Source organism: Gopherus flavomarginatus, chromosome 2 (assembly GCF_025201925.1).
Source record: "Gopherus flavomarginatus isolate rGopFla2 chromosome 2, rGopFla2.mat.asm, whole genome shotgun sequence".
Classification (NCBI taxonomy): Eukaryota; Metazoa; Chordata; order Testudines; family Testudinidae; genus Gopherus; species Gopherus flavomarginatus.
The window spans coordinates 175,252,641-175,274,172 of record NC_066618.1 but is presented as its reverse complement, the minus strand read 5'-3'; the positions used below and the strand labels follow the sequence as shown (position 1 = coordinate 175,274,172).

The 21,532-nt window shown below is 44.3% G+C and overlaps 1 protein-coding gene across 1 annotated transcript in view; it reads left to right on the top strand.

Annotated features, from left to right (window-relative positions):
* VPS4B (vacuolar protein sorting 4 homolog B) overlaps positions 1-21,532 on the top strand; it is a 50,906-nt gene that overhangs the window by 11,797 nt on the left and 17,577 nt on the right. Inside the window, exons 4-9 of the mRNA XM_050940110.1 lie at positions 138-205; positions 8,327-8,446; positions 8,959-9,115; positions 13,402-13,550; positions 13,738-13,819; positions 17,607-17,826. Of these exons, the coding sequence (XP_050796067.1) occupies positions 138-205; positions 8,327-8,446; positions 8,959-9,115; positions 13,402-13,550; positions 13,738-13,819; positions 17,607-17,826 (796 nt within the window). The remainder of the gene's footprint in view (positions 1-137; positions 206-8,326; positions 8,447-8,958; positions 9,116-13,401; positions 13,551-13,737; positions 13,820-17,606; positions 17,827-21,532) is intronic.

The window sequence follows — 21,532 nt, the reverse complement described above, 5'->3', positions numbered from 1 at the left end:
TTCCCTGAATATCTCTACCAAAATGATGGAAGATGTGAGGTAGATTGTAGTTTCCATTTACAAAATTGTTTGTCTTGCTGTGTAAGACAGGTGGCTTTTTTTGTAGTTGAGCATCTTATTGCTTGTGTCTGAATTAGGACTGACAGTGATGGGGAAGGAGAGTCTGATGATCCTGAAAAAAAGAAACTGCAAAATCAACTTCAAGGTAGTTCTGAAACTTCTTTTTTTTTTTAAAGAAATCATTGTATCAAGTGGCTTGTTAACCAACAGATCAAAATTGCCTAATTTTATTTTTTTTGTCTATAAAAGAGCTGTGGATTGACTTTGCCACAGAGCATTTAAATGTAATAGAAATTCCTCTGTACATTCACTATAAACTGATCTTTTGGATAGTCTGGATTTTATTAAATTGTCTATCATAATTCCTGTCTACGTCAATCCCCATTCTAACATGTGACTGAATTACTGCATGCATACAAAGGGGAAAAGCTCCTTGAGGCCAAATGAATATTTATAGTTGTATCATTAGTACCTAGAGACTCAGATCATGGTAGTCATCGCACAAGCATTTAGTATGAGACAGACCCTGCCCCAACAACCTTATAATCTAAATAGATAAAGAATAGCTGAAAGACTTAATTTACTGATCCTTGATCTTTCTGATCACTAACAGTTTTCCCCCAGCTACCTTATGCATGCTCCCCACCATAAGGGGAGATGTTTTGATTTTTGTTTGGCCAAAATATATTCTCTACTTTTCTTCTCTTTCCTGTTCAAGTTTCCCTTGCTTCTCAAACTTTTATGTAAAGGACAGTGTTTTACCTATGTATTTCTTGGTGTTTGTTCAGCTAATAGTCCTGTTGTTGACATTCTTCTCTCTCTTTCTCTTGGCATGCTCTGCCCACTGCCCATCTGGGAGAGGAGGGGATAGTGATTTGGGGTTTCTCCTCTTATCTCAGCACATCATTCTTGGTTGGCTGAGATGAGTCTTCTATGTTTTGAAATCAAGCTTCAGGTCAGTGATTCAGTGTAGCAGAAAACAGTAGCTTTGTACACAATGGAAAAAAGATTTGGCTTTTCTGTGTAGCTAATTTAGAGCATTCCAGCTGAATTTTGTATTATTGAAGAAATTCATTGGCAGAGAAAAAATAATGTTAAAGAACCAGTGACCTTGACATTGATCTTTCCTAATTCACATATTTTGTCATGTTCTGATCATCACTTTCACTTTAGCATTCAGATTTCCTGTAATCAATGTGTTATCGGTTCCTGCAGCTGACTTTAACATTCTTCGGGGTATTTATCATTGTGTAGTATAGCTGTTAGTCAGATTTAATAATGTAGTCTGCCCCAAAGGATCTTTATGTGTATTGATTATAGGTTTTCCATTCATACATATTACTAAATCTCTGTCTATGTATAAGCACTGGTAGTCTGTTGTGATTCAAGGCACTTTATTATAATAAGAAGTAGAACATTCAGTATGCTGTTTGATATTTCTTTGGCCCAGGATGTTGTAGAATGCACCCAGGGCATTTTGAATATGGAAAAAAAAAACATGTAGGTAATGAGTGTTTCAGAGTTTCAAATTATATTTTTCCATACTGATGTGAGTAGTGATTCTCTTTGAAGGGTTTAATCCATTTTGGTCATTCAAGACTGTAATCCACTGTGTGGTACTATTATTGTGACCAAATCAGATAGGTTTGTTTCTAAATGACTTAGTGAATCTTGTAAAACTATGATCCATGACTACTTATTAATCTTTCCATGTACCCCAGGCCTATTTTACATTTTAGCAGTGCAACTCTTTTAAATGTGCTGTGCTGTTGAGGAGGAATAAAGGCCCAGGGAAGCAGAGCAGTCAATGGGAGCAGAGGGAAACCTTCCCATAGTTGGGACCCTCCTTCCAGATGGTGCTGGGGTTGCCTCTCGCACTGAGGTTACCTCTCCGGGGAAGGGAACTCCAGTTGTTAGGAAAAGGCAGGTGTTAGTAATGGGAGATTCGATCACTGGAAACATAGCTGGGTTTGTGATGACTGGGAGAACCGTATGGTGACTTGCCTGCCTGGTGCAAAGGTTGCGGATTTCTCGAGGCATCTAGACAAACTTATGTGTAGTGCTGCGGAGGAGCCGGTGGTCGTGGTACATGTAGGGTAGGAGAGATGTCCTGGAAGCCAAATTTAGGCTGCTAGGGAAGAAACTGAAATCCAGGACCTCTATGATGGCATTCTCAGAAATGCTCCCAGTTCCACGCGCAGAGCCAGGTAGGCAGGCAGAGCTTCAGAGTCTCAATGCGTGGATGAGACAATGGTGTAGAGAGGAGGGGTTTACGTTCATTAGGAACTGGGGAAACTTTTGGGATGGGGGAGCCTATACAGGAGAGAAGGGCTCCACCTAAACCAAAGTGGAACCAGACTGCTGGCAATAAACATTAAAAAGGTTGTAGAGCAGTTTTTAAACTAGGAGATTGGGGAAAGCCGACTGCTGCAGAGGAGCATGTGGATCGAACACAAACTTCTCTTAGGGGAGAATCTGATGATAGGGAATCTTCAGGTTATAGTCAGGAACAGAGGACGGAAGAGGATAATGTAAGAGCCAGATCAGATGATAAACAGTCACGTAAAAAAGAATCTGGCGCATCAGAAAAGGACAGACGAATAAACAGGGACAAGTTTTTAAAGTGCTTGTACACAAATGCTAGAAGTCTAAATAATAAGATGGGTAAACTAGAGTGCCTCGTGATAAAGGAGGATATTGATATAATAGGCATCACAGAAACCTGGTGGACTGAGAGCAATCAATGGGACACAATCGTTCCGGGGTACAAAATATATCGCAAAGACAGAACAGGTCGTGCAGGGGGAGGAGTGGCACTATATGTGAAAGAAAATGTAGATTCAAATGAAGTAAAAATCTTAAGCGAATCCACATGTTCCATAGAATCGCTGTGGATAGAAATTTCATGCTCTAATAAAGATATAACATTAGGGATCTATTATCGACCACCTGACCAGGACAGTAATAGTAATGATGAAATGCTAAGGGGAATTAGAGAGGCTATCAAAATTAAGAACCCAATAATAGTGGGGGATTTCAATTATCCCCATATTGACTGGGTACATTTCACTTCAGGATGAAATGCAGAAATAAAATTTCTCCATACTTTAAATGACTGCTTCATGGAGCAGCTGGTACGGGAACCCACAAGGGGAGAGGCAACTCTAGATTTAATCCTGAGTGGAGCGCAGGAGCTGGTCCAAGAGGTAACTATAGCAGGACCGCTTGGAAATAGTGACCATAATACAATAGCATTCAACATCCCTGTGCGGGGAAGAACACCTCAACAGCCCAACACTGTGGCATTTAATTTTAAAAGAGGGAACTATACAAAAATGAGGGGGTTAGTTAAACAAAAGTTAAAAGGTACAGTGACTAAAGTGAAATCCGTGCAAGTTGCATGGGCCCTTTTTAAAGACACCATAATAGAGGCCCAACTTCAATGTATACCCCAAATTAAGAAACACAGTAAAAGAACTAAAAAAGAGCCACCGTGGCTTAACAACCATGTAAAAGAAGCAGTGAGAGATAAAGACTTCCTTTAAAAAGTGGAAGTCAAATCCTAGTGAGGCAAATAGAAAGGAGCACAAACACTGCCAGCTTAAGTGCAATAGTGTAATAAGAAAAGCCAAAGAGGAGTTTGAAGAACGGCTAGCCAAAAACTCAAAAGGTAATAACAAAATGTTTTTTAAGTACATCAGAAGAGGGAAGCCTGCTAAACAACCAGTGGGGCCCCTTGACGATCGAAATACAAAAGGAGCGCTGAAAGACGATAAAGTCATTGCAGACAAACTAAATGGATTCTTTGCTTCAGTCTTCACGGCTGAGGATGTTAGGGAGATTCCCAAACCTGAGCTGGCTTTTGTAGGTGACAAATCTGAGGAACTGTCACAGAGTGAAGTGTCACTAGAGGAGGTTTTGGAATTAATGGATAAACTCAACATTAACAAGTTACCAGGACCAGGTGGCATTCACCCAAGAGTTCTGAAAGAACTCATATGTGAAGTTGTGGAACTATTAACTAAGGTTTGTAACCTGTCCTTTAAATCGGCTTCGGTTCCCAATGACTGGAAGTTAGCTAATGTAACGCCAATATTTAAAAAGGGCTCTAGAGGTGATCCTGGCAATTATAGACCAGTAAGTCTAACGTCAGTACCGGGCAAATTAGTCGAAACAATAGTTAAGAATAAAATTGTCAGACACAGAGAAAAACATAAACTGTTGAGCAATAGTCAGAGTGGTTTCTGTAAAAGGAAATCGTGTCTTACTAATCTATTAGAGTTCTTTGAAGGGGTCAACAAACGTGGACAAGGGGGATCCAGTGGACATAGTGTACTTAGCTGTCATGGGATAAAAGGGAAGATCCTTTCATGGATTGAGAACTGGTTAAGACAGGGAACAAAGGGTAGGAATTAATGGTCAGTCCTAGGACCAATTCTCTTCAATTTATTCATAAAAGATCTGGAGAAAGGGGTAAAAAGTGAGGTGGCAAAGTTTGCAGATGATACTAAACTACTCAAGATAGTTAAGACCAAAGCAGATTGTGAAGAACTTCAAAAAGATCTCACAAAACTAAGTGATTGGGCAACAAAATGGCAAATGAAATTTGATGTGGATAAATGTAAAGTAATGCAGATTGGAAAAAATAACCCCAACTGTACATACAATCTGATGGGGGCTAATTTGGCTACGAGTCGGGAAAAAGATCTTGGCGTCATCGTGAATAGTTCTCTGAAGATGTCCACGCGGTGCACAGAGGCGGTCAAAAAAGCAAACAGGATGTTAGGAATCATTAAAAAGGGGATAGAGAATAAGACTGAGAATATATTATTGCCTTTATATAAATCCATGGTACGCCCACATCTCAAATACTGTGTACAGATGTGGTCTCCTCACCTCAAAAAAGATATTCTAGCACTAGAAAAGGTTCAGAAAAGGGCAACTAAAGTGATTAGGGGTTTGGAGAGGGTCTCATATGAGGAAAGATTAAAGAGGCTAGGCCTCTTCAGCTTGGAAAAGAGGAGACGGGGGGGGGATATGATAGAGGTATATAAAATCATGAGTGATGTGGAGAAAGTGGATAAGGAAAAGTTATTTACTTATTCCCATAATACAAGAACTAGGGGTCACCAAATGAAATTAATAGGTAGCAGGTTTAAAACAAACAAAAGGAAGTTCTTCTTCACACAGTGCACGGTCAGCTTGTGGAACTCCTTACCTGAGGAGGTTGTGAAGGCTGGGACTATAACAATGTTTAAAAGGGAACTGGATAAATTCATGGTGGCTAAGTCCATAAATGGCTATTAGCCAGGAAGGGTAAAGAATGGTGTCCCTAGCCTCTGTTCATCAGAGGATGGAGATGGATGGCAGGAGAGAAATCACTTGATCATTGCCTGTTAGCTTCACTCCCTCTGGGGCACCTGGCATTGGCCACTGTCGGTAGACAGATACTGGGCTAGATGGACCTTTGGTCTGACCCGGAACAGTCGTTCTTATGTTCTAGTAGGTTTAATATCATTTCATCCATTGCAGTGCTAGACCCCTCTGATCCCTTCTCCCTCCCCCCCCCAACAGTGTTTAAAACACTTTAAGCACTCAGTTCACAATGGAATAGTCTAGCACAGACTTCATTTTAATTCCTGGTGGTTGGCCTCTTGGTCCATTTGCACAGTATTTGTTGTTTCTTCTCCTGTATAGTTCTTACGCTGTGGAAGAATTTATACTCTGAAGCAGGTGAAAGCTAAGAGATTCTGAGAGTCCCAAACATGTAAGAAGGACCTATAGAGTTTCATGGCAGGTCAGTTCTGTGAAATTCCTGAGCTTGATTAAAAAAACTAGAAGCTCTTCTGAGCAGTCTTTTGTTCTGTGGGAACTCTAGATTTGTCTGCTCTAAAGTTGTGATCTGGGGGTGGGAGTACTGCCACCAGGGATTCTTGCAAGAGCTTCCAGATTGTGCCCTTGTGGAGCACATAGACATGAAGAGCTTGAACTGCCCCTCTTTCCTGTGGAAATGCTTGAACTCTGAGAGGCTGTATGGTGTTTTGGGAGACCTTTTTTTTCCTTTTGGAAATAGCTTTATTTGCTTGCACCTCCTTTTCTTATAGTAGGATATCTTATTTTCCTGCAAATGGGAAGCTCTGATTCCTAGCTTTATTTCATGTAGGGTTTTCAGCAGCAGTGGACAATTGCTTACCTTGGTCTGCAGCTGTCTTTTTACTGTTCTCTTGTGACTGTTTGTCCTTGTCTGTTTTTGGACAATCTGCTTCACAGAGAGTCTGGATATTCTTCCAGATCAAACTGATCCCCAAAAGTGTCTGCTACAGCAACTGCTCTGAATAGCTTTGTCTTTCATTGATGAGAATTTCATATGTTAGAGATTTGGAAATATCAAACACCTTTTGTGGAAAAGATGTTTCCCTCTGCCATCTGTCACAAGGTGGAATCCTCTGTATCCTTTTTGTTCCATAAAGCTACCCTTTCAGCTGCAGTGTTTATTTTTCCTATTGAACCTGCAGGTTGGAAAACTGAAGTGTCTGTTTGAGACTCTTTACAACAGCTACCAGGTCCTTCATACTTCCATTTACTCAGTCATCTTGGTAAAAACTCTTTTTAGAAGGATCTCAGGAACCTTTTGAAATATATTCCCCAGGAGTTCTCCTTAGGCAAAATATTTTGCCTGTCTTGTGACCCTGCTCTGGATAAGTTGAGCCTCTTTGCCAGAGATGTCAGTTATTAATGAGAAAAAATAGGAAAACTAATATAACTTCCAAATCCAGTGTTGTTAGATTACTCTTCAATGGTGCACAATTATTTGTAGCTGCCCTACATAAAGATATTTATGAATCTAACAAGAATTTCCCTTTTGTGTTTTTTCTGTTTGTTTTTGAGCTTAACAAACATCAGATCCTCTCATCTAAAAGATTTTATATATAGTTTCAAGAACTACTTTACCCAAAATACAACTAAGTATCATGCTCTTTTAATACTCTTTTACATACAGATCCAATCCCATTTATAATCTCATTATGGAACAGAGGTTTTATTTATATTTTAAAATTGAGAGAAAATGACTGCAGGATGCTTGAGATTGCCGCCTGGGGTTTATTAGTATTTTATACCATTGCCCATTGCAGATGGCGTTTCAGTTCCAGCCCACGTGAATGTAATTATTTCAAGAAACTGGATATCACAAACAGACACTTCTATATTGACTCCCACAAAATAAGAGGTGATTTTGTTGGAGGAGTCTTGTGTTTTGAGGATTCTTTTCAATTGTTTTGTTGCTCCAAAAAATCTGTGAACTTGAGACCTATTTCAGATTTAATGGTTTTCACCAAACCAACAAAAGAACCCAGTTAGTTCACACCATTGGCTAGGCCACTTCTCTAAACTCTTATCTTGACTCTTGGGTATCCTTCAAATTGCTAATCTTCATGTTCACCGACCAGTGTTGCCACAGGTATTGCCTGTTAGCTTTGCTCTCTTATCTGTGTTAGTGGGTGTTTACCAGGATCCAAGATGTAATAGCAATATGACTTAGCAAATCTGGGCATTGTCATCAATATACAGACCGGCTGGTAGCAGTGAAGTTCTGCCTTTAGGTCACCTAAGTGGAAAGCCCCACTTAGAGGCCTTTGGGACTCACTGTTACCTGATCAGTCCACTTCATCCTTCGAGAGAGGCAAGGCCCCAATATGCTCTTACATACATAGACCTCAAAGTGCTTTACAAAGAAGGCTTTACATCTTACAGATGAGAACGCTGAGGCCCAGAGAGGTGAAGTGACTTGCCCACAGTCACTTAGTAGGCACAGCCAGGAATAAAGCCCATGTCCGAGTCGTCCCAGTCAAGTGATCTGTCCCCTGGGCCACACTGCTTTACATAAGGGCTAGCCATTTTATTTTAAATAGAAGCTTAAGTTCTGCAGAAACTACTGGAGCTGATTTAGAGGACTATAGCAGACAATGCCCATTTACACACCACCAAATGATGTTAAAGAGCGGTGTTCTGCTAGAGAACTCGTACTTGCTGGCCAAATCATGGTCTAACTCTAGTTAGCCACAGCAGAACTTGAACCCTGCTTAAGTATGGTGGTTAAACGTTGTTGAAATCTGTACATGCTGCAGTCTGTTCATGGAAGCTGTGCTGGAATTAACGAGCAGCAGTTCATATGTGAACAGGGTCCAAGATTTTAATTCTTTATGACAACGGAGGCCCTTTGGAAAGGAATATACCTTCCTAGTTTATCTGGTCTCTTATTTTATAGGTGCCATTGTTATGGAGCGACCAAATATAAAGTGGAGTGATGTTGCTGGTCTTGAAGGAGCCAAAGAAGCACTTAAAGAGGCAGTGATATTGCCCATTAAATTTCCTCATCTGTTTACAGGTGAAATAAATTTAATATACTTTCTTGGTCCTAATGGTTGCAGTTTGGGGGAGAGGCATGGCTGGTGAGGTGGGAGAAGTATTTTACATCGTGGTGACCTATGTCTAGGTGTCCTCTAAGAGCTTCTATTCCATAGTCTGGTGGGATGTGTATGCTGAGATGGTGGGAGCAGTTGGGGAATTGTATTGGGAGAAAGGAGAGTTTGGTTCAAGAACAATGATAACTCTAAATACAGCAATGTTACAAGCTGTATTTCTCTTACACATTTGCTAACTTTGGAAAACTAATGATTGGTATAGTTTATTAATAAAGCGACAAATTATATATGAATCTAAATGATGTAAATACAGCAGATACCAACTTCTTTCAACTGCAAAAGTGAATAAATATATAAACAATTTCACAAGGTTGGATGAGGATTCATTTTTCTGCTAACTCCTATACCAAACTGATCCTTGTATCAAAATTCTTCAGGCAAGTCCTTTTCTTTTTTTTAAATATAACTCTCTTAGGAAAGAGAACACCTTGGAGAGGAATTCTTCTGTTTGGGCCACCAGGAACAGGAAAATCTTACTTGGCAAAAGCTGTGGCAACAGAAGCCAACAACTCTACATTCTTCTCAATATCCTCCTCTGACCTTGTCTCAAAATGGTTAGGAGAGAGTGAAAAGTAAGTCGCTCAGTTGATTTTTTTTTTTTTTTTTTTTTTTTTTTTTTTTTTTTTTAATTTACCAAATGGTTTTATTTGGTTCTGAAACACTGCAGTCCACTGTCTTCTGAGGTTCAGGAATGTAATCACTACTATTTTCTTTTTTCAAATATTTGCACAACTTCATGATGCTTTCAAAAGTAGGTAAAATTTGAGGTACTTTGTATACTAGAGCTGGCCCAAAACTCAGAATTTCAGGTTTTAGAAAAAATTCAGTGTTTTGAAATTTCCCATTAATGGGAAATTTAAAAAAAAATTTTTTTGCTTTGGAAATGTCAAAATGTAATGTTTTTGTAATGAAATATTTTCCCTGAGATCACTGGCAGTTCCTGAGTGAACACACATTCTTGTCCAGTTCACCTTGGAGCTGCTGGGGATTAAGGGATCAGCAGCTCCTGGGCAGCCAGCCATGTGGGCTGCCTGACTTCACAGCCTGGGGAGCCAGATGCCCCGAGAGTCTGCCAGGCTCTTGGCTCAGCGGCCGGGAACCTGGTAGCCCTGAGAGCACTGGCTTGAGCCATGGCTCTCAGAGCTTCCATGCTACAGGGCTGAGCCCTAATTAGATCCAGGGCTCCCTAGGCTGAGGGGCAGTACACATGATGGGGCTGCAGACTTGAACCCAGGGTCCCCCAGCAGTCTGCCAGTCAGGTTCCTGCCAGTCATTTGATGAAAGTTTTGTAAAAACCCAAACTTTTCCTGAAACATCTCAGGTTCACAAACCAGCATTTTTCTTGGAAAATTTCTGGCAGTCTGTATTATATCTGTCTCTTTAAAATACACCAAAAAAGGACAGGAAACTTGATTTTATCCCCACATCAACCTTGACACTCTCTTCTACAGCTGTGCATGAAAAGAGAGTCTTCACTATATGTGGTCCTTGGTGTGGATCCTTTATTATAAGGATCATTTTTCTCCTTCCTGACTTGTAACAAAACTTGGGCAATTTATTAAAAGTGACCTTCAAAGGAGAAAAATGGTAAATATTGGCCAACTGTTTCTGCTTCTTTAAGGTGTACAAACAAAGCCTGAAGGGCTTACAGGGGAAAAGCTCTTTAAATATTTTTTTTTTTTAAAAAGGACCAAGAAATGTAGGTATTCCCCATCTTGTTTTCCAGGAAGAATTCATAGATGATGGAAGAACTTGCAAGTTTATCACACCAGAAATGCCAAGGAAGTTAAATCTGAGAGGAAAAGTGACTTTCATTTACTGTTAAAAATGCACAAATTTTAGACACTTTTTAAATATTCCTATAATTCATATCAGTTGAGTCAGGGTTACTGGCGGTGATGGAAAAGCAGGAAAGATATAAAAGCCCCAGGTTGACTTTTATCTTGCAATTAGAAAACAACATTTTTTTCCACTCAAAAACAACAAATTTGAGAGACAGACCTGGTATCTGACACCATTTTTAGTCACTTTTCAGAGCTTTACCTGAGACTTCTCTGTTTTAAATTGTTGGCATCAACTTTTATATTAATCAATCTTTTTTTTTTCCTGAACAAATAAATATGAACACGTGTAAGATCTCGGGCATATCCAGGGCCGCCCGGGGGGGGGCAAGTGGGGCAATTTGCCCCAGGCCCTGGGCTCCGCAGGGGCCCCCAAGAGAACGGGCGAGGCTCGCGCCCTAGCCCGACCCTGCCTCTGCCCCTCACCCAGAGCCTCAACGGATCCAGCAGCGTCCCTGAACAGCAGTGCACTGTGGCTCCGGCGGGACTCCTGAACTCCCAGCCCCGCCCCCTTACCATGTGGTTCTGAGCAGGGCGGAGCTCAGGAGCCCCTCCGGAGCCATGCCGCACCGCTGTTCAGGGACACTGCTAGATACAACGCACTAAGGCTCCGGGTGAGCAGGGTGCCAGGGGTAAGGGGCCGGGGCCGGGGGGGGGTTGGCTAAGGGGCAGGAAGTCCTGGGGACAGTCAGGGCACAGGGAGGGGGCAGAGGTGGGGGGGGGGACAGGGAATGGGGGGGTTGGATTGTGGGTGTTCCGGGGGTTTGTCAAGACTCAGTGGGGGGGTGGATAGGGGTCTGGGCAGTCAGGGGACAGGGAGCAGGGGTGAGGTCCCGGGGTGGTGGTGGTGGATCTCTTGGGGATGGTGAGGGGGCAAGGAACAGGATAGGTTGGGGATTCTGAGGGGGGTGGGCAGTTGGAGGGCAGGAAGTAGGGGGGTCAGATAGGGGGCAGGGCCAGGCTGTTTGGGAGGCACAGCCTTCCCTACTCTAAAGCTCATTCAGCAGTTTGAGGCTTGCAGAAGAGCCAAGCTGTTAGCTTTTCCATTAGGGCTACCATCCATTTTACTTCTCAAATGCCAAATTATAGTCTATATTTAATTTCAGTGCCATAGGGAGATTCATGTCAGGGGAGAGTAGCTTCATTTAAAATTAGCCACTGGGGGAGGGATCACATGAGAAGAGCAATATCCTACACCACCTACCTCCTTCCTGACCTTACCAAGGGAGACACCTCCCCGGGCATTCCCTGAGGCTTCAGAGGATTTAATTCAGTGGTTCTCAAACTTTTTTGTCCTGGTGACCCCATTCACATAGCAAACCTCTGAGTGCGACTCCTCCTCCATACACTGAAAACACTTTTTTGTATATTTAACACTATTATAAATGCTGGAGGCAAAGCGGGGTTTGAGGTGGAGGTTGACAGCTCACAACCCCCAGTAATAACCTTGTGACCCCCTGAGGGGTCCCAACCCCCAGTTTGAGAACCCCTGGGTTAATTTAATTTTAGCACCCTGTGTCCATTCACATGCATGTGATATTTTGAGCATATCAGTTTTCACAACATAGGCTCATCCCAGATTCTGGAACAAGCTCAAATGCTCAGTTCGTGGAGTATGTACATAGGCTGTACTAAGGACAAACCCACAGTAACCGTCTCCAGTTTGTGAGGGACCCCATGGAGCCAGTCTCTAGGAAACAGATAAATGCATGGAGGCTAAGTCCATTAATGGCTATTAGCCAGGATGGGTAACGAATGGTGTCCCTAGCCTCTGTTTGTCAGAGCATGCAGATGGATAGCAGGGGAGAGATCACTTGATCATTACCTGTAGGTTCACTCCCTCTGGGGCACTTGGCATTGGCCATTGTTGGTAGACAGGATACTGGGCTGGGTGGACCTTTGGTTTGACCAGTATGGCTGTTCTTATGTTCTAACCTAAATGAACCCAAAGTTATGGAGACAGATATGAGTCAAGAAAGCCAGCAGAGTATGAGAAACCTGGAAAAATCTCTGATTGGATGGGCTCAGGCGTTTGGTCACAAGCTGAGCAGAATTTTTTAGTGTTTCTTTAGACAATCAAACACAGCAAGCAGCAAACATTTGGCCGCACACTTCTGAAACCCCAAACCATATTCAGGTTTTGATAGACTAATTTCAGCTTTTTAATTAAAAAAAAAAAACAACAAATTTTGAAGGAAAGCAGACATTGTCCGTGATTTTTTTTTGCTTTTTTAAAACCCCTAGTTTTCGATCCAAAAAAAGTTTTGACGGAAAATATTTGTCCAGCCCTTTTAATGAGCTTTAGTGCCTTTTAGCACTAGCTGATGCTGAGAACCAGCGATACCTTGTAAAGAAGTTTTCTCAAAGCTGGATTTGTGCCGAGATGCAGAAGGTTTATTTTTCCCAGGGCTGCCTCTGGCAGGGAGGAAGTGGGGCAATTTGCCTGAGCCCTGCAGGGGCCCCCACGAGAATATAGTATTGCAATTTTTTTTATGGAAGGGGCCCCTCAAATTGCTTTGCCCCAGGCTCCCTGAATCCTCTGGGCGGCCCTGGGCATATCAACCCTTCTGGCTACTTCCTTCACCTAAAGAGAACTAATGTGCTACCAGATACAGTATTTACAGAAGTCATTATTCAGTATTACTCTTTCAAAGTCTCATGAGCTGGTTAGATTACATTTAATACTTAACAGAACAATAAGTCTGTTTCTTCATGTGTTCTGCCCAGCTTGTAAAGGACCAAAAGCAAACGTGAACAGATCTTTCACTAGCTAGAACGTCACTGAAGCACTATACTTTATAGTCCTGGTTTCCCTCCAGTATTGCCAGATGACTTGGATTAGAGTGAAGCACCATTTACAGAGCTAAAGAACTTTGCCTCTTGAGGATCCTCAACTGCTTACTTAAAATCATGATTATGAACCTTGATTCCTTATCCTGTGGTAAGCCTGATATGATGCAGTACAATAATATTGACTTGCTGTCTTCTCATCGAAGATAACTTAATTTTTTTTCTAGATTAGTGAAAAACTTATTCCAGCTTGCCAGAGAAAACAAACCTTCCATTATCTTCATTGATGAGATAGACTCTCTGTGTGGATCAAGAAGTGAGAATGAAAGTGAGGCTGCTAGACGAATTAAAACAGAATTCCTAGTTCAGATGCAAGGTAAGATTAATGGCTTTAAGGAACAGTTAATTAAAGCAATTAATATCAGTTTTGGCTTGTTTGATACTCAGTTTGGATAAGATTACTGAAGAGAATTTGTAGTTTTTCAAGATGAACCTTTCAAGATGTTTTAAAATGCATTTTAAAAAAGTGTTTGCATTATTAAATATTACCTGTTCTGGTGTAGGGGTTGGTGTAGACAATGAAGGAATCTTGGTTTTGGGAGCTACAAACATACCCTGGGTTCTGGATTCTGCTATCAGGAGAAGGTAACTTATAACAAAAACATGTATTGTCCTGTAAAATATGCAACTTCACAGTGTACAACACAAAGTGTTAGGTTTTTTTCAATTCACTAGTGATTAGGTGGTGGCTTAATCTGTGAATATTTGGAAATACTGTCCTGCTTTAACTACCTCATATGGGAGACCTGAATATCTGTACACTGGAAAACTCTCCAATTCTTTTACAGTACATCCTGAATGTGTGGGCGGGAGGTCCTGTGGTCACTTTAAATAATACCAGTCAGGCCAGTGTTTGTTTGCATGCAATATGTGCTGGTGCAATGTAGGTCTCTGCCCCTTTATCTCCCTCTTCTCACGTACACAGAGTTTTAAGTTTACCTCAGTTGAAAACACCTACTTAGTCTAGTCCACAGCTTTTCTTGAGCAAAGAATGGTAATTATGCTGAAGTGGATTCAATAGAGAAGCTAATTTTCTGGTCTGTGTCAGTATGGTAAAGAGCTGGTGCATGGACTGTTGCACTACCTACCCCCTAGCTCAGTGGTTTTCAAACTGTGAGTCGTAACCCAGTACTGGGTCGCAGAATGTAAGGCACTGGGTTGCAGTGGCTCTGGTCAGCACCGCCGACCGGACCATTAAAAGTCCCGTTGGCAGTGCTGCCTGGTTAAGGTAGGCTAGTCCCTACGTGTTCTGACACTGCGCTGCACCCCGGAAGCAGCCAGCAGCAGGTCCAGCTCCTAGATGTAAGGGTGGGGGCGGGAACAGGCCACGGGGCTCTGCACATTGCTCACATTGCTCGCACCCCAAGCACTGGCTCTGCACTCCCATTGGCCAGGAACCGGCTAATGGGAGCTGGGGAGGGGAGGGGCAAGGGAAGGCCATGCCTGTGGGCGAGAGCCACGTGGAGGCGCTTGCATGCCTCCGCCTGGGAGCTGGACTTTCTGCTAGCCACTTCAGGGGTCAGTGCAGTCCACAATGCCAGGACAGGGAGGAAGCCTGCCTTAGCATCCCCGTTGTGCTGCTAACCGGGAGCTGCCCAAGGTAACCGCGTGTCCCAGCCTGGAGCCCCCTCCTGCACTCCAAACCCCTCATCCCCAGCCCCACACTAGAGCCTGCACCCTCGGCCTGGAGCCCCCTCCTTCACCCCAAAACCCTCATCCCCAGGCCCACCCCTCACCCCTGCACTCCAACTCTCTGTCCCAACCGAGCCCCTCCCACACCCCAAACCCCCCATTCCCAGCTCCACTGAGTCATGGGCATGAAATATTTTCTTCAGCTGGGTCACCAGAAAGAAAGTTTGAAAACCACTGCCCTAGCTAATACTTTGTGGCAACTTTTCCAGCATTGAAAAATGAGAATATGTTGTGCTTTGTATGCATGCATTTTGGGGAAATAATCCCAGCAGTCTAAGAACAATAGTCACTGTGCTTATCAGGGAGAACTGCAATTCTAAAAGCCCTCCTAATAATATATCGGGAAGAAGACTTGATCAAGATACTAAAATTTTTAGCAGAGTCTCACTGAACATGCCCTGACATTACATTTCAGTTGATTAACTTAAGTTTACAAAGCTATTGTAAATAAAGAGACATTATTAATAGAGGGGAGTCAAGCTGTTCAGCCATACTTTGGTTAATTGAGCAAAAAAACTGTTTTGACACTGCATACCTCAAAAATATTGAAGGGATTTTTGTCCCTCAAGCTCCTTCTAGAAACAAAGTCTGTCTGCTGTGACTAAGGGTTTGTCTACATGGAGATTGTGTGCAACAAACCAGGGTGTAAATCTGCAGCTTACTAACTGGCATTGTAGACCCTACTACCATGCATTATGGGCACATCTACTCTACAGGCGAGGGGTGTGATTCCCCTGTTTGTGTACACATGCTCTCACCAAGCTGGTGTGAGTATAAAGAGCAGCATAGCCATGGTAGCATGGGTAGCAGCAGCAGAGGCACAGCTTAGCTGTGCTGAGGACTTACCCTACAGTTTCAGGTGGATTACATACACTGCATGGCTAGGGTGACCAGACGTCCCAATATTTGCTTGTTTGTCCCGCGTCCCGACCAATGTTAGGTCGGGACACTGGACAAACAAGCAAAGGCTCTGGAACCAGGAAGGGCTCGTGCCCTCCCCCGCCCCGACTCCGCCCCCTCCTTCCCCCATTGGATCTCTCCCCAAATCCCCGCCCCCATCCCTGCCCCCTCACTGCCCCATTGTCTCCCTCCCCAAATCCCCGCCTCTTGCCAAGCACGCCATGCCCAGGAGATGAAGGGGAGCATGGGGCTGGGGTGAGTGTAAGTCTGGCCTGGCCCCGAGCAGGCAGGACTCGGGCATGGTACCTGGAGAGAGAGTAGGGGGAGGCCTGTGGGGCCAGGCGGCGGCTGTTCTCCCGACCTCGGCAGCGGGACTCGGGAGCAGCCGCTGATGCAGCTCCCACTGCCGCGGGGGGAGGAAGTGGCCAAGCATGTGACGCTCGGCGGCTGCAGCTTTGGCACCCGGGCCCGAACCCCCGAGCCCGGGCCTGCTGCATGGACCCAGCAGCGCATACGCTGTGCCCATTTCCTGGCCAGTCGCGTCTGGGCTGGCTGTCCAGCTGGTGCAATCCCACAGCAGAGGCATCGGCAGCCCAGCCCCATTCGTTCCCCTGCAGGACCCGAGCAGGATGGGCGGGCTGGGCCCTTCTGCCCCCAACTCCGGGGCCACCCGCGGAATTGCACCAGCTGGGCAGCCAGGCCAGACACGACTGGCCAGGGGCTGGGCGCAGCGTGCGCGCTGGGTCCCCGCAGCAGGCCCGGGCTCGAGGGGTTCATGGGCGCCAGAACCGCAGCCGCCGAGCTTGGCCAGCGGCCGCATTCTCCCCCCACAGCAGTGGGAGCTGCAGCAGCGGCTGCTTCCGAGTCGAACTGCCCAGGTGGGGAGAACAGCCGCCTTCTGGCCCCGCGGGCCGCCCTCTACTCTCCCTCCAGATACTGCGCCCGAGTCCTGCCTGCTCAGGGCCAGGCCAGGCTCTCACTCACCCCGGCCCCGCACTCCCCTGAATCTCCTGGGCCTCCCTCCAGCGCTTGCGGAGGGGGGAGGAATCGGGGGTGGGGGATTTTTTTTGCTCCGCCGTCATTTTTTTCCTCTCTGCCCCCCACTCCTCCCCCTCCCCCCACATCACGATATTTGACTTGGGTGATCTGGTCACCCTGTGCATGACTAAGCTGTGCCTCCCATGCTACCATGGCTACGCTGCTGTTTATAGTCAGGCCAGCTTGATGAGAGCTAGTGCAAATATGCATACATGAGCAGGGGAATCATATCTTTGCCATGTAGCTGGAGCCTAAAAGTTACATAATATGCTTTAATGTACTGCTGTTTCAAACATAAAGCACACTGTGGAACTTCTACTGCATGGTAGCAGGGTCAATGTGACCAGTTAGTGTTTGGCAAGCTAGTGCACTGTAGATTGACACCCCTACTTGTCATGCACTAAATCTCATGTAGACATGCCGCAAGCATGGGATAATTTCAAACCCAAGGGAAGATTTCTCAGTCATGAAAAGGAAGAAATGGAGTTATAATATTTTGAACGTAATTTTAATTAGTGTTTGCTACTATGACTATTACAGTACTTTTTTTTAGCAGACTTATAAAATAAACAGTGCTAATGTTCCACACTCTCACTTCACGCGCACACACATTCTTAAAGCTGTAATGCTCAGATTGCTTCCTTATTCTTTCTAGTTCTGTTAGACCATTTATTGATTTTCATAAACTGCTTTCCATCAAGTACCTGCAAGAATCAGTGTCTGTGGCTTCTTTTTAATTAAGGTTTGAGAAGCGTATTTATATTCCTTTGCCTGAGGACCACGGTAGGACTGCTATGTTTAAGCTTCACCTTGGGAACACCCCAAACAGCCTGACAGAATCAGACTATCGAGAGCTTGGAAAGAGAACTGATGGCTATTCTGGTGCTGACATCAGCATCATTGTTCGCGATGCACTGATGCAGCCTGTTCGGAAAGTGCAATCAGCCACTCACTTTAAGAAAGTAAGTATATAAAAAATAATAATAAGTAGCGGAATTTCCAACTCCTTGTTTCTAGCGTTCAAATCTCCTTTTATTTTGAGATTTCTGGAAATTGAGCTTTTAACTTGTGGTTGGTTAATGTTACTTATGTGTGAATTTTCATATGCTTTTAATCTATGAAAAGAAAGTACATGCTAGAACAAAGACCTTTTCTCTTAGCTCTGTTTCAGAGAACTGGTCTGAGCATGGCACAGGAGTCTGTAACTTGTATTCCTGGCTCTGACAAATTTCCTCTGACTACTGCTTAAAGGGACACCATCAACTTTGAAATCATCCACTTAAAACCACGTTAAAAGTAGCTAACTTTAGGTGTAAACTTCTTCCCTGAGCTCTGTGAGAATTGGCAAAGGCTTTTATATTTGCACTTTCCTTTTGTATTTCTCTTTCCTGTTGCTATAAGAAGAATCTATACAGATGGCAATTGCTTATACATGAGCACTGAAAAATCTGCAAAGTAAATAAACAGGAAAAAATAAAGGCTTTTCTCCATCTTTAAGCTCTCCCAATCTTAGCGGTGAGTTGGGACAATAATAGGTAAAAATATTTGTGAGTGACTTTTTTTAAGTTGATGGTGTCACCTGAGCTCTCTGAGTAGGGACTGTATGTCACTATTTGGACAACACCTAACATCTTGTGGGTTACTGTCTCAGCACTTAACGTGCAGCGGTACAATGAAAGAACTTTTAAAACTGCCATGGGATTCCATGTATATTGTCTTGCAGAGATTTCTATATAAAATACCGTCCATTTTAAAATGATTTTTCTAACTGGACTAGCAAGCTCAGCTTGAGCTGAAAGTCGGCTGGGTTCTTTCCATCTCACAATGCTACCAAATTCTACAGGCCAAATTAGGTCTGTTACATCTCTGCAACTCCTCTGCCTTCACAGAGTTTTCCCAAGTGATTGGGACTTGGTAACTAATTCTGTTGATGCACAAAACGGAATAGTCTTCAGCTTGCCTGCCTAGCTTGGTTCTGCAGTGCTAAAAGGAATTAAAAAACCTTAAAAAAAAAAAAAAAAAATCTTTTTTTTGTCAGTATACTCAGAACTATACTTCTGCATATACACTAGGAAGAGATATATTGAGTAAGCTAGTGCTGTTCTTTCTATAAAATCCCTTTTCAGGGTAGAACCATACTTAAATTATTATTTATATTTCTGCTATAAGTTTTGTTTTGTAGCTGTTAAATTACATCTACCAGGAACTTATATAAGCTTCTCTGCACAGGTGCACATGTTCGCTTCCTTTAGCAAAAGTAAAATCTCATTTAACATTTGTTTGCTTTTGAAAACAGTGTTTTCTGGGAGAAGCAGGAAAACTATACGTGTTCTCAAGATGGTGAAGGATAGGGTTTCATTTAACTTCTATTTGATAGCAGTTCTGCCACTCTTTAGAGGGTTGTAGGGTGACCAGACATCCCTTTTTAAAGAGTCCTGTATTTAAGCCTTCCAGCAGGTGTTCCAACTTTTTCTTAAAAACGGGCCAATTATCTCATATTTTTTGGTGTTGTTCCCCCCCCACCTCCTGCCCCGAATCAATATTGGTGGGTCCTGCTGCTGGCCAGATCCCTGCTCACCAGCCACCCGCCCACCAGAGGTGAGTGGGAGGATCCAGTGGCCGATAATGGGTGGGGAGGGGTGCAAGGTTGGTGGTGGGACAAGGCCGCAGTGTGCAAGGCTGGCTGCTCCCTCTGCTGGTCTATCAGTGCAGCCCCTGCTGCATGCCAGCTCTCTGCCAACATGGTCCCTCCCCCCATCCTGTTTCTGTCTGGCACTGGCTATGCGCTCTGGTGGCTGGTAAGTGCAGGCAGGCTATGGCCAGTTATGTGTCGCCTCTGCTGACCACCCATTGGCCCTTTACGTGCTCCCCCTCTCGCCGTCCTCTCCCTGCTTTTCCCCTTCACCCCCAACCCCGTTGCTCCTCCATATTCACCCCCAGCGGGGCATATCCTCCCAGCGCTGTGGAGAAACCACCTGGTCGGAGTGCTCAGCTCACTGACAGCCTGGCCAGCAGGCTCCTTCCTTCCCCCACCGCCTCTTGAAAGCCCAAGACCCTCCAGCCCGGGGCGCTGGCCAGGAGGAGCCAAGCCCTGCATGTGCAAAGCCCCGCACAGCGCTGGCACAGGGAAGCCTCTCAGCTCCTCAACTAATTCTGGAATGGTGGTGGGAAGTGATTTCCAGCCTGTTTGTGCCCCGATCCTGTAGGCTCCACAGCATCCTTAGCACCCTCTTCACCTGCCCTGGGTCCTGCCCCCAGGGAGCATGTGGCTGCTCCGTCCCGTAGGCACTCTCCTCTGCTGAGCCAGCTCTCTGACTGGGTTCACTAAAGCGCTTGCAGTCAGCTTCCCTGGGCCCTGGTGCACAATGCATCCTTAGGGCTTACCTCCTTGCTGCCCGCACTGTAGCTGGTGGACAGGAGGCAGTTGGGTTATGTCGGTGGCCCACAGCAGCCTGGAAGTGTTTGCTGCCTTTCGACACTGGGCAGGAAGGGACAAGCTGCTTCCAGCCACAGGGGAGGGAGATAGAAGAGATGAGCTCTGCAAGGACACGGGCCAGGTCATCTCTTCCCCCGCTCCTCCCCTGCAGCTGGAAGCCGCTCCTGTCCCTTCCTTCCTACGCAGTGCAAAAAGACTGCTGCTGGCCACATTCTGGGGTGAATCCTGGCAGAAATCTGCTGAGGGGGGCATGTGATCCTGCGTGTCCGCTCCACATGTTGCCTTGAGAAGACACGGCACCAGGTACTGGGAGAGGTAGGTCTGTCCCTGGGGGTTAGCTAGGCATAGAGGGTGGAGAGCGCTGGGCAGAGAGGGTTGGCGCGCGCGCTCTCTCTCACCCACACCCACCCCCCATGTGAGAGAGGTGTATGGGTGGAGGGGTGTGTTTGTCACCTCTCCCCATGTGAACCTTAAAGTCTTAAAGATAAGAAGCTAAATAAAAAGAATCTAAGTACGCAGTATTTCTTTTTAACAGGGGCTCTGTTAATTTGATGTTAATTTGAATGTTTGTACTGCATAGTTCTGATTGACGTTGAACTTGCTTGAATACGAGAAATTTTACCAGGTGTCCCATATTCAGCATAGGAAACATGGTCACCCTAAAGGGTAGTGTCTTTCTTTTGTTCTAACTAGAAGAACTTTTATTAGAAGGAAATTAATTCACACGTGATTTTTCTTAGAGCCTAAATTAAACCCTAAATTAAACTGAACTCCTACAATTATTTTTGGTTGAAGCTAGGGTTCTCATCCTATATCACCTTCAAAATAACGCATTCAGCCTCATAACACCTATGGCAAGGAGAGAGAGATTCTTGTTTTTACAGATGAAGAAACTGAAGCACTGCTATTAAGGCTCTATATACACTACAAAAAATGTATTGAAGACAGTTGTGCCTCACCTAATTAGAACACAGTTAAAATTTGTAAGATGCACTGCCCTCAGATATGATATGATTTTAGACTGGTTTATGTGACCCATTGCAACATATTAGGTCCAGCCACATTTTAATTATGCTGTAACTAGGTAACACAGTGGATTGTGGATTGTAAACAGACCCAAAATTATTTTCCCAAGGTCACAAAGGAAGTGTAAGGTAGAGATGGGACTAGAACCCTGTCCTCTGCTCTGATTTCTGCTCTAATAAAGACCACACTTCATCCCTGACCTTTTA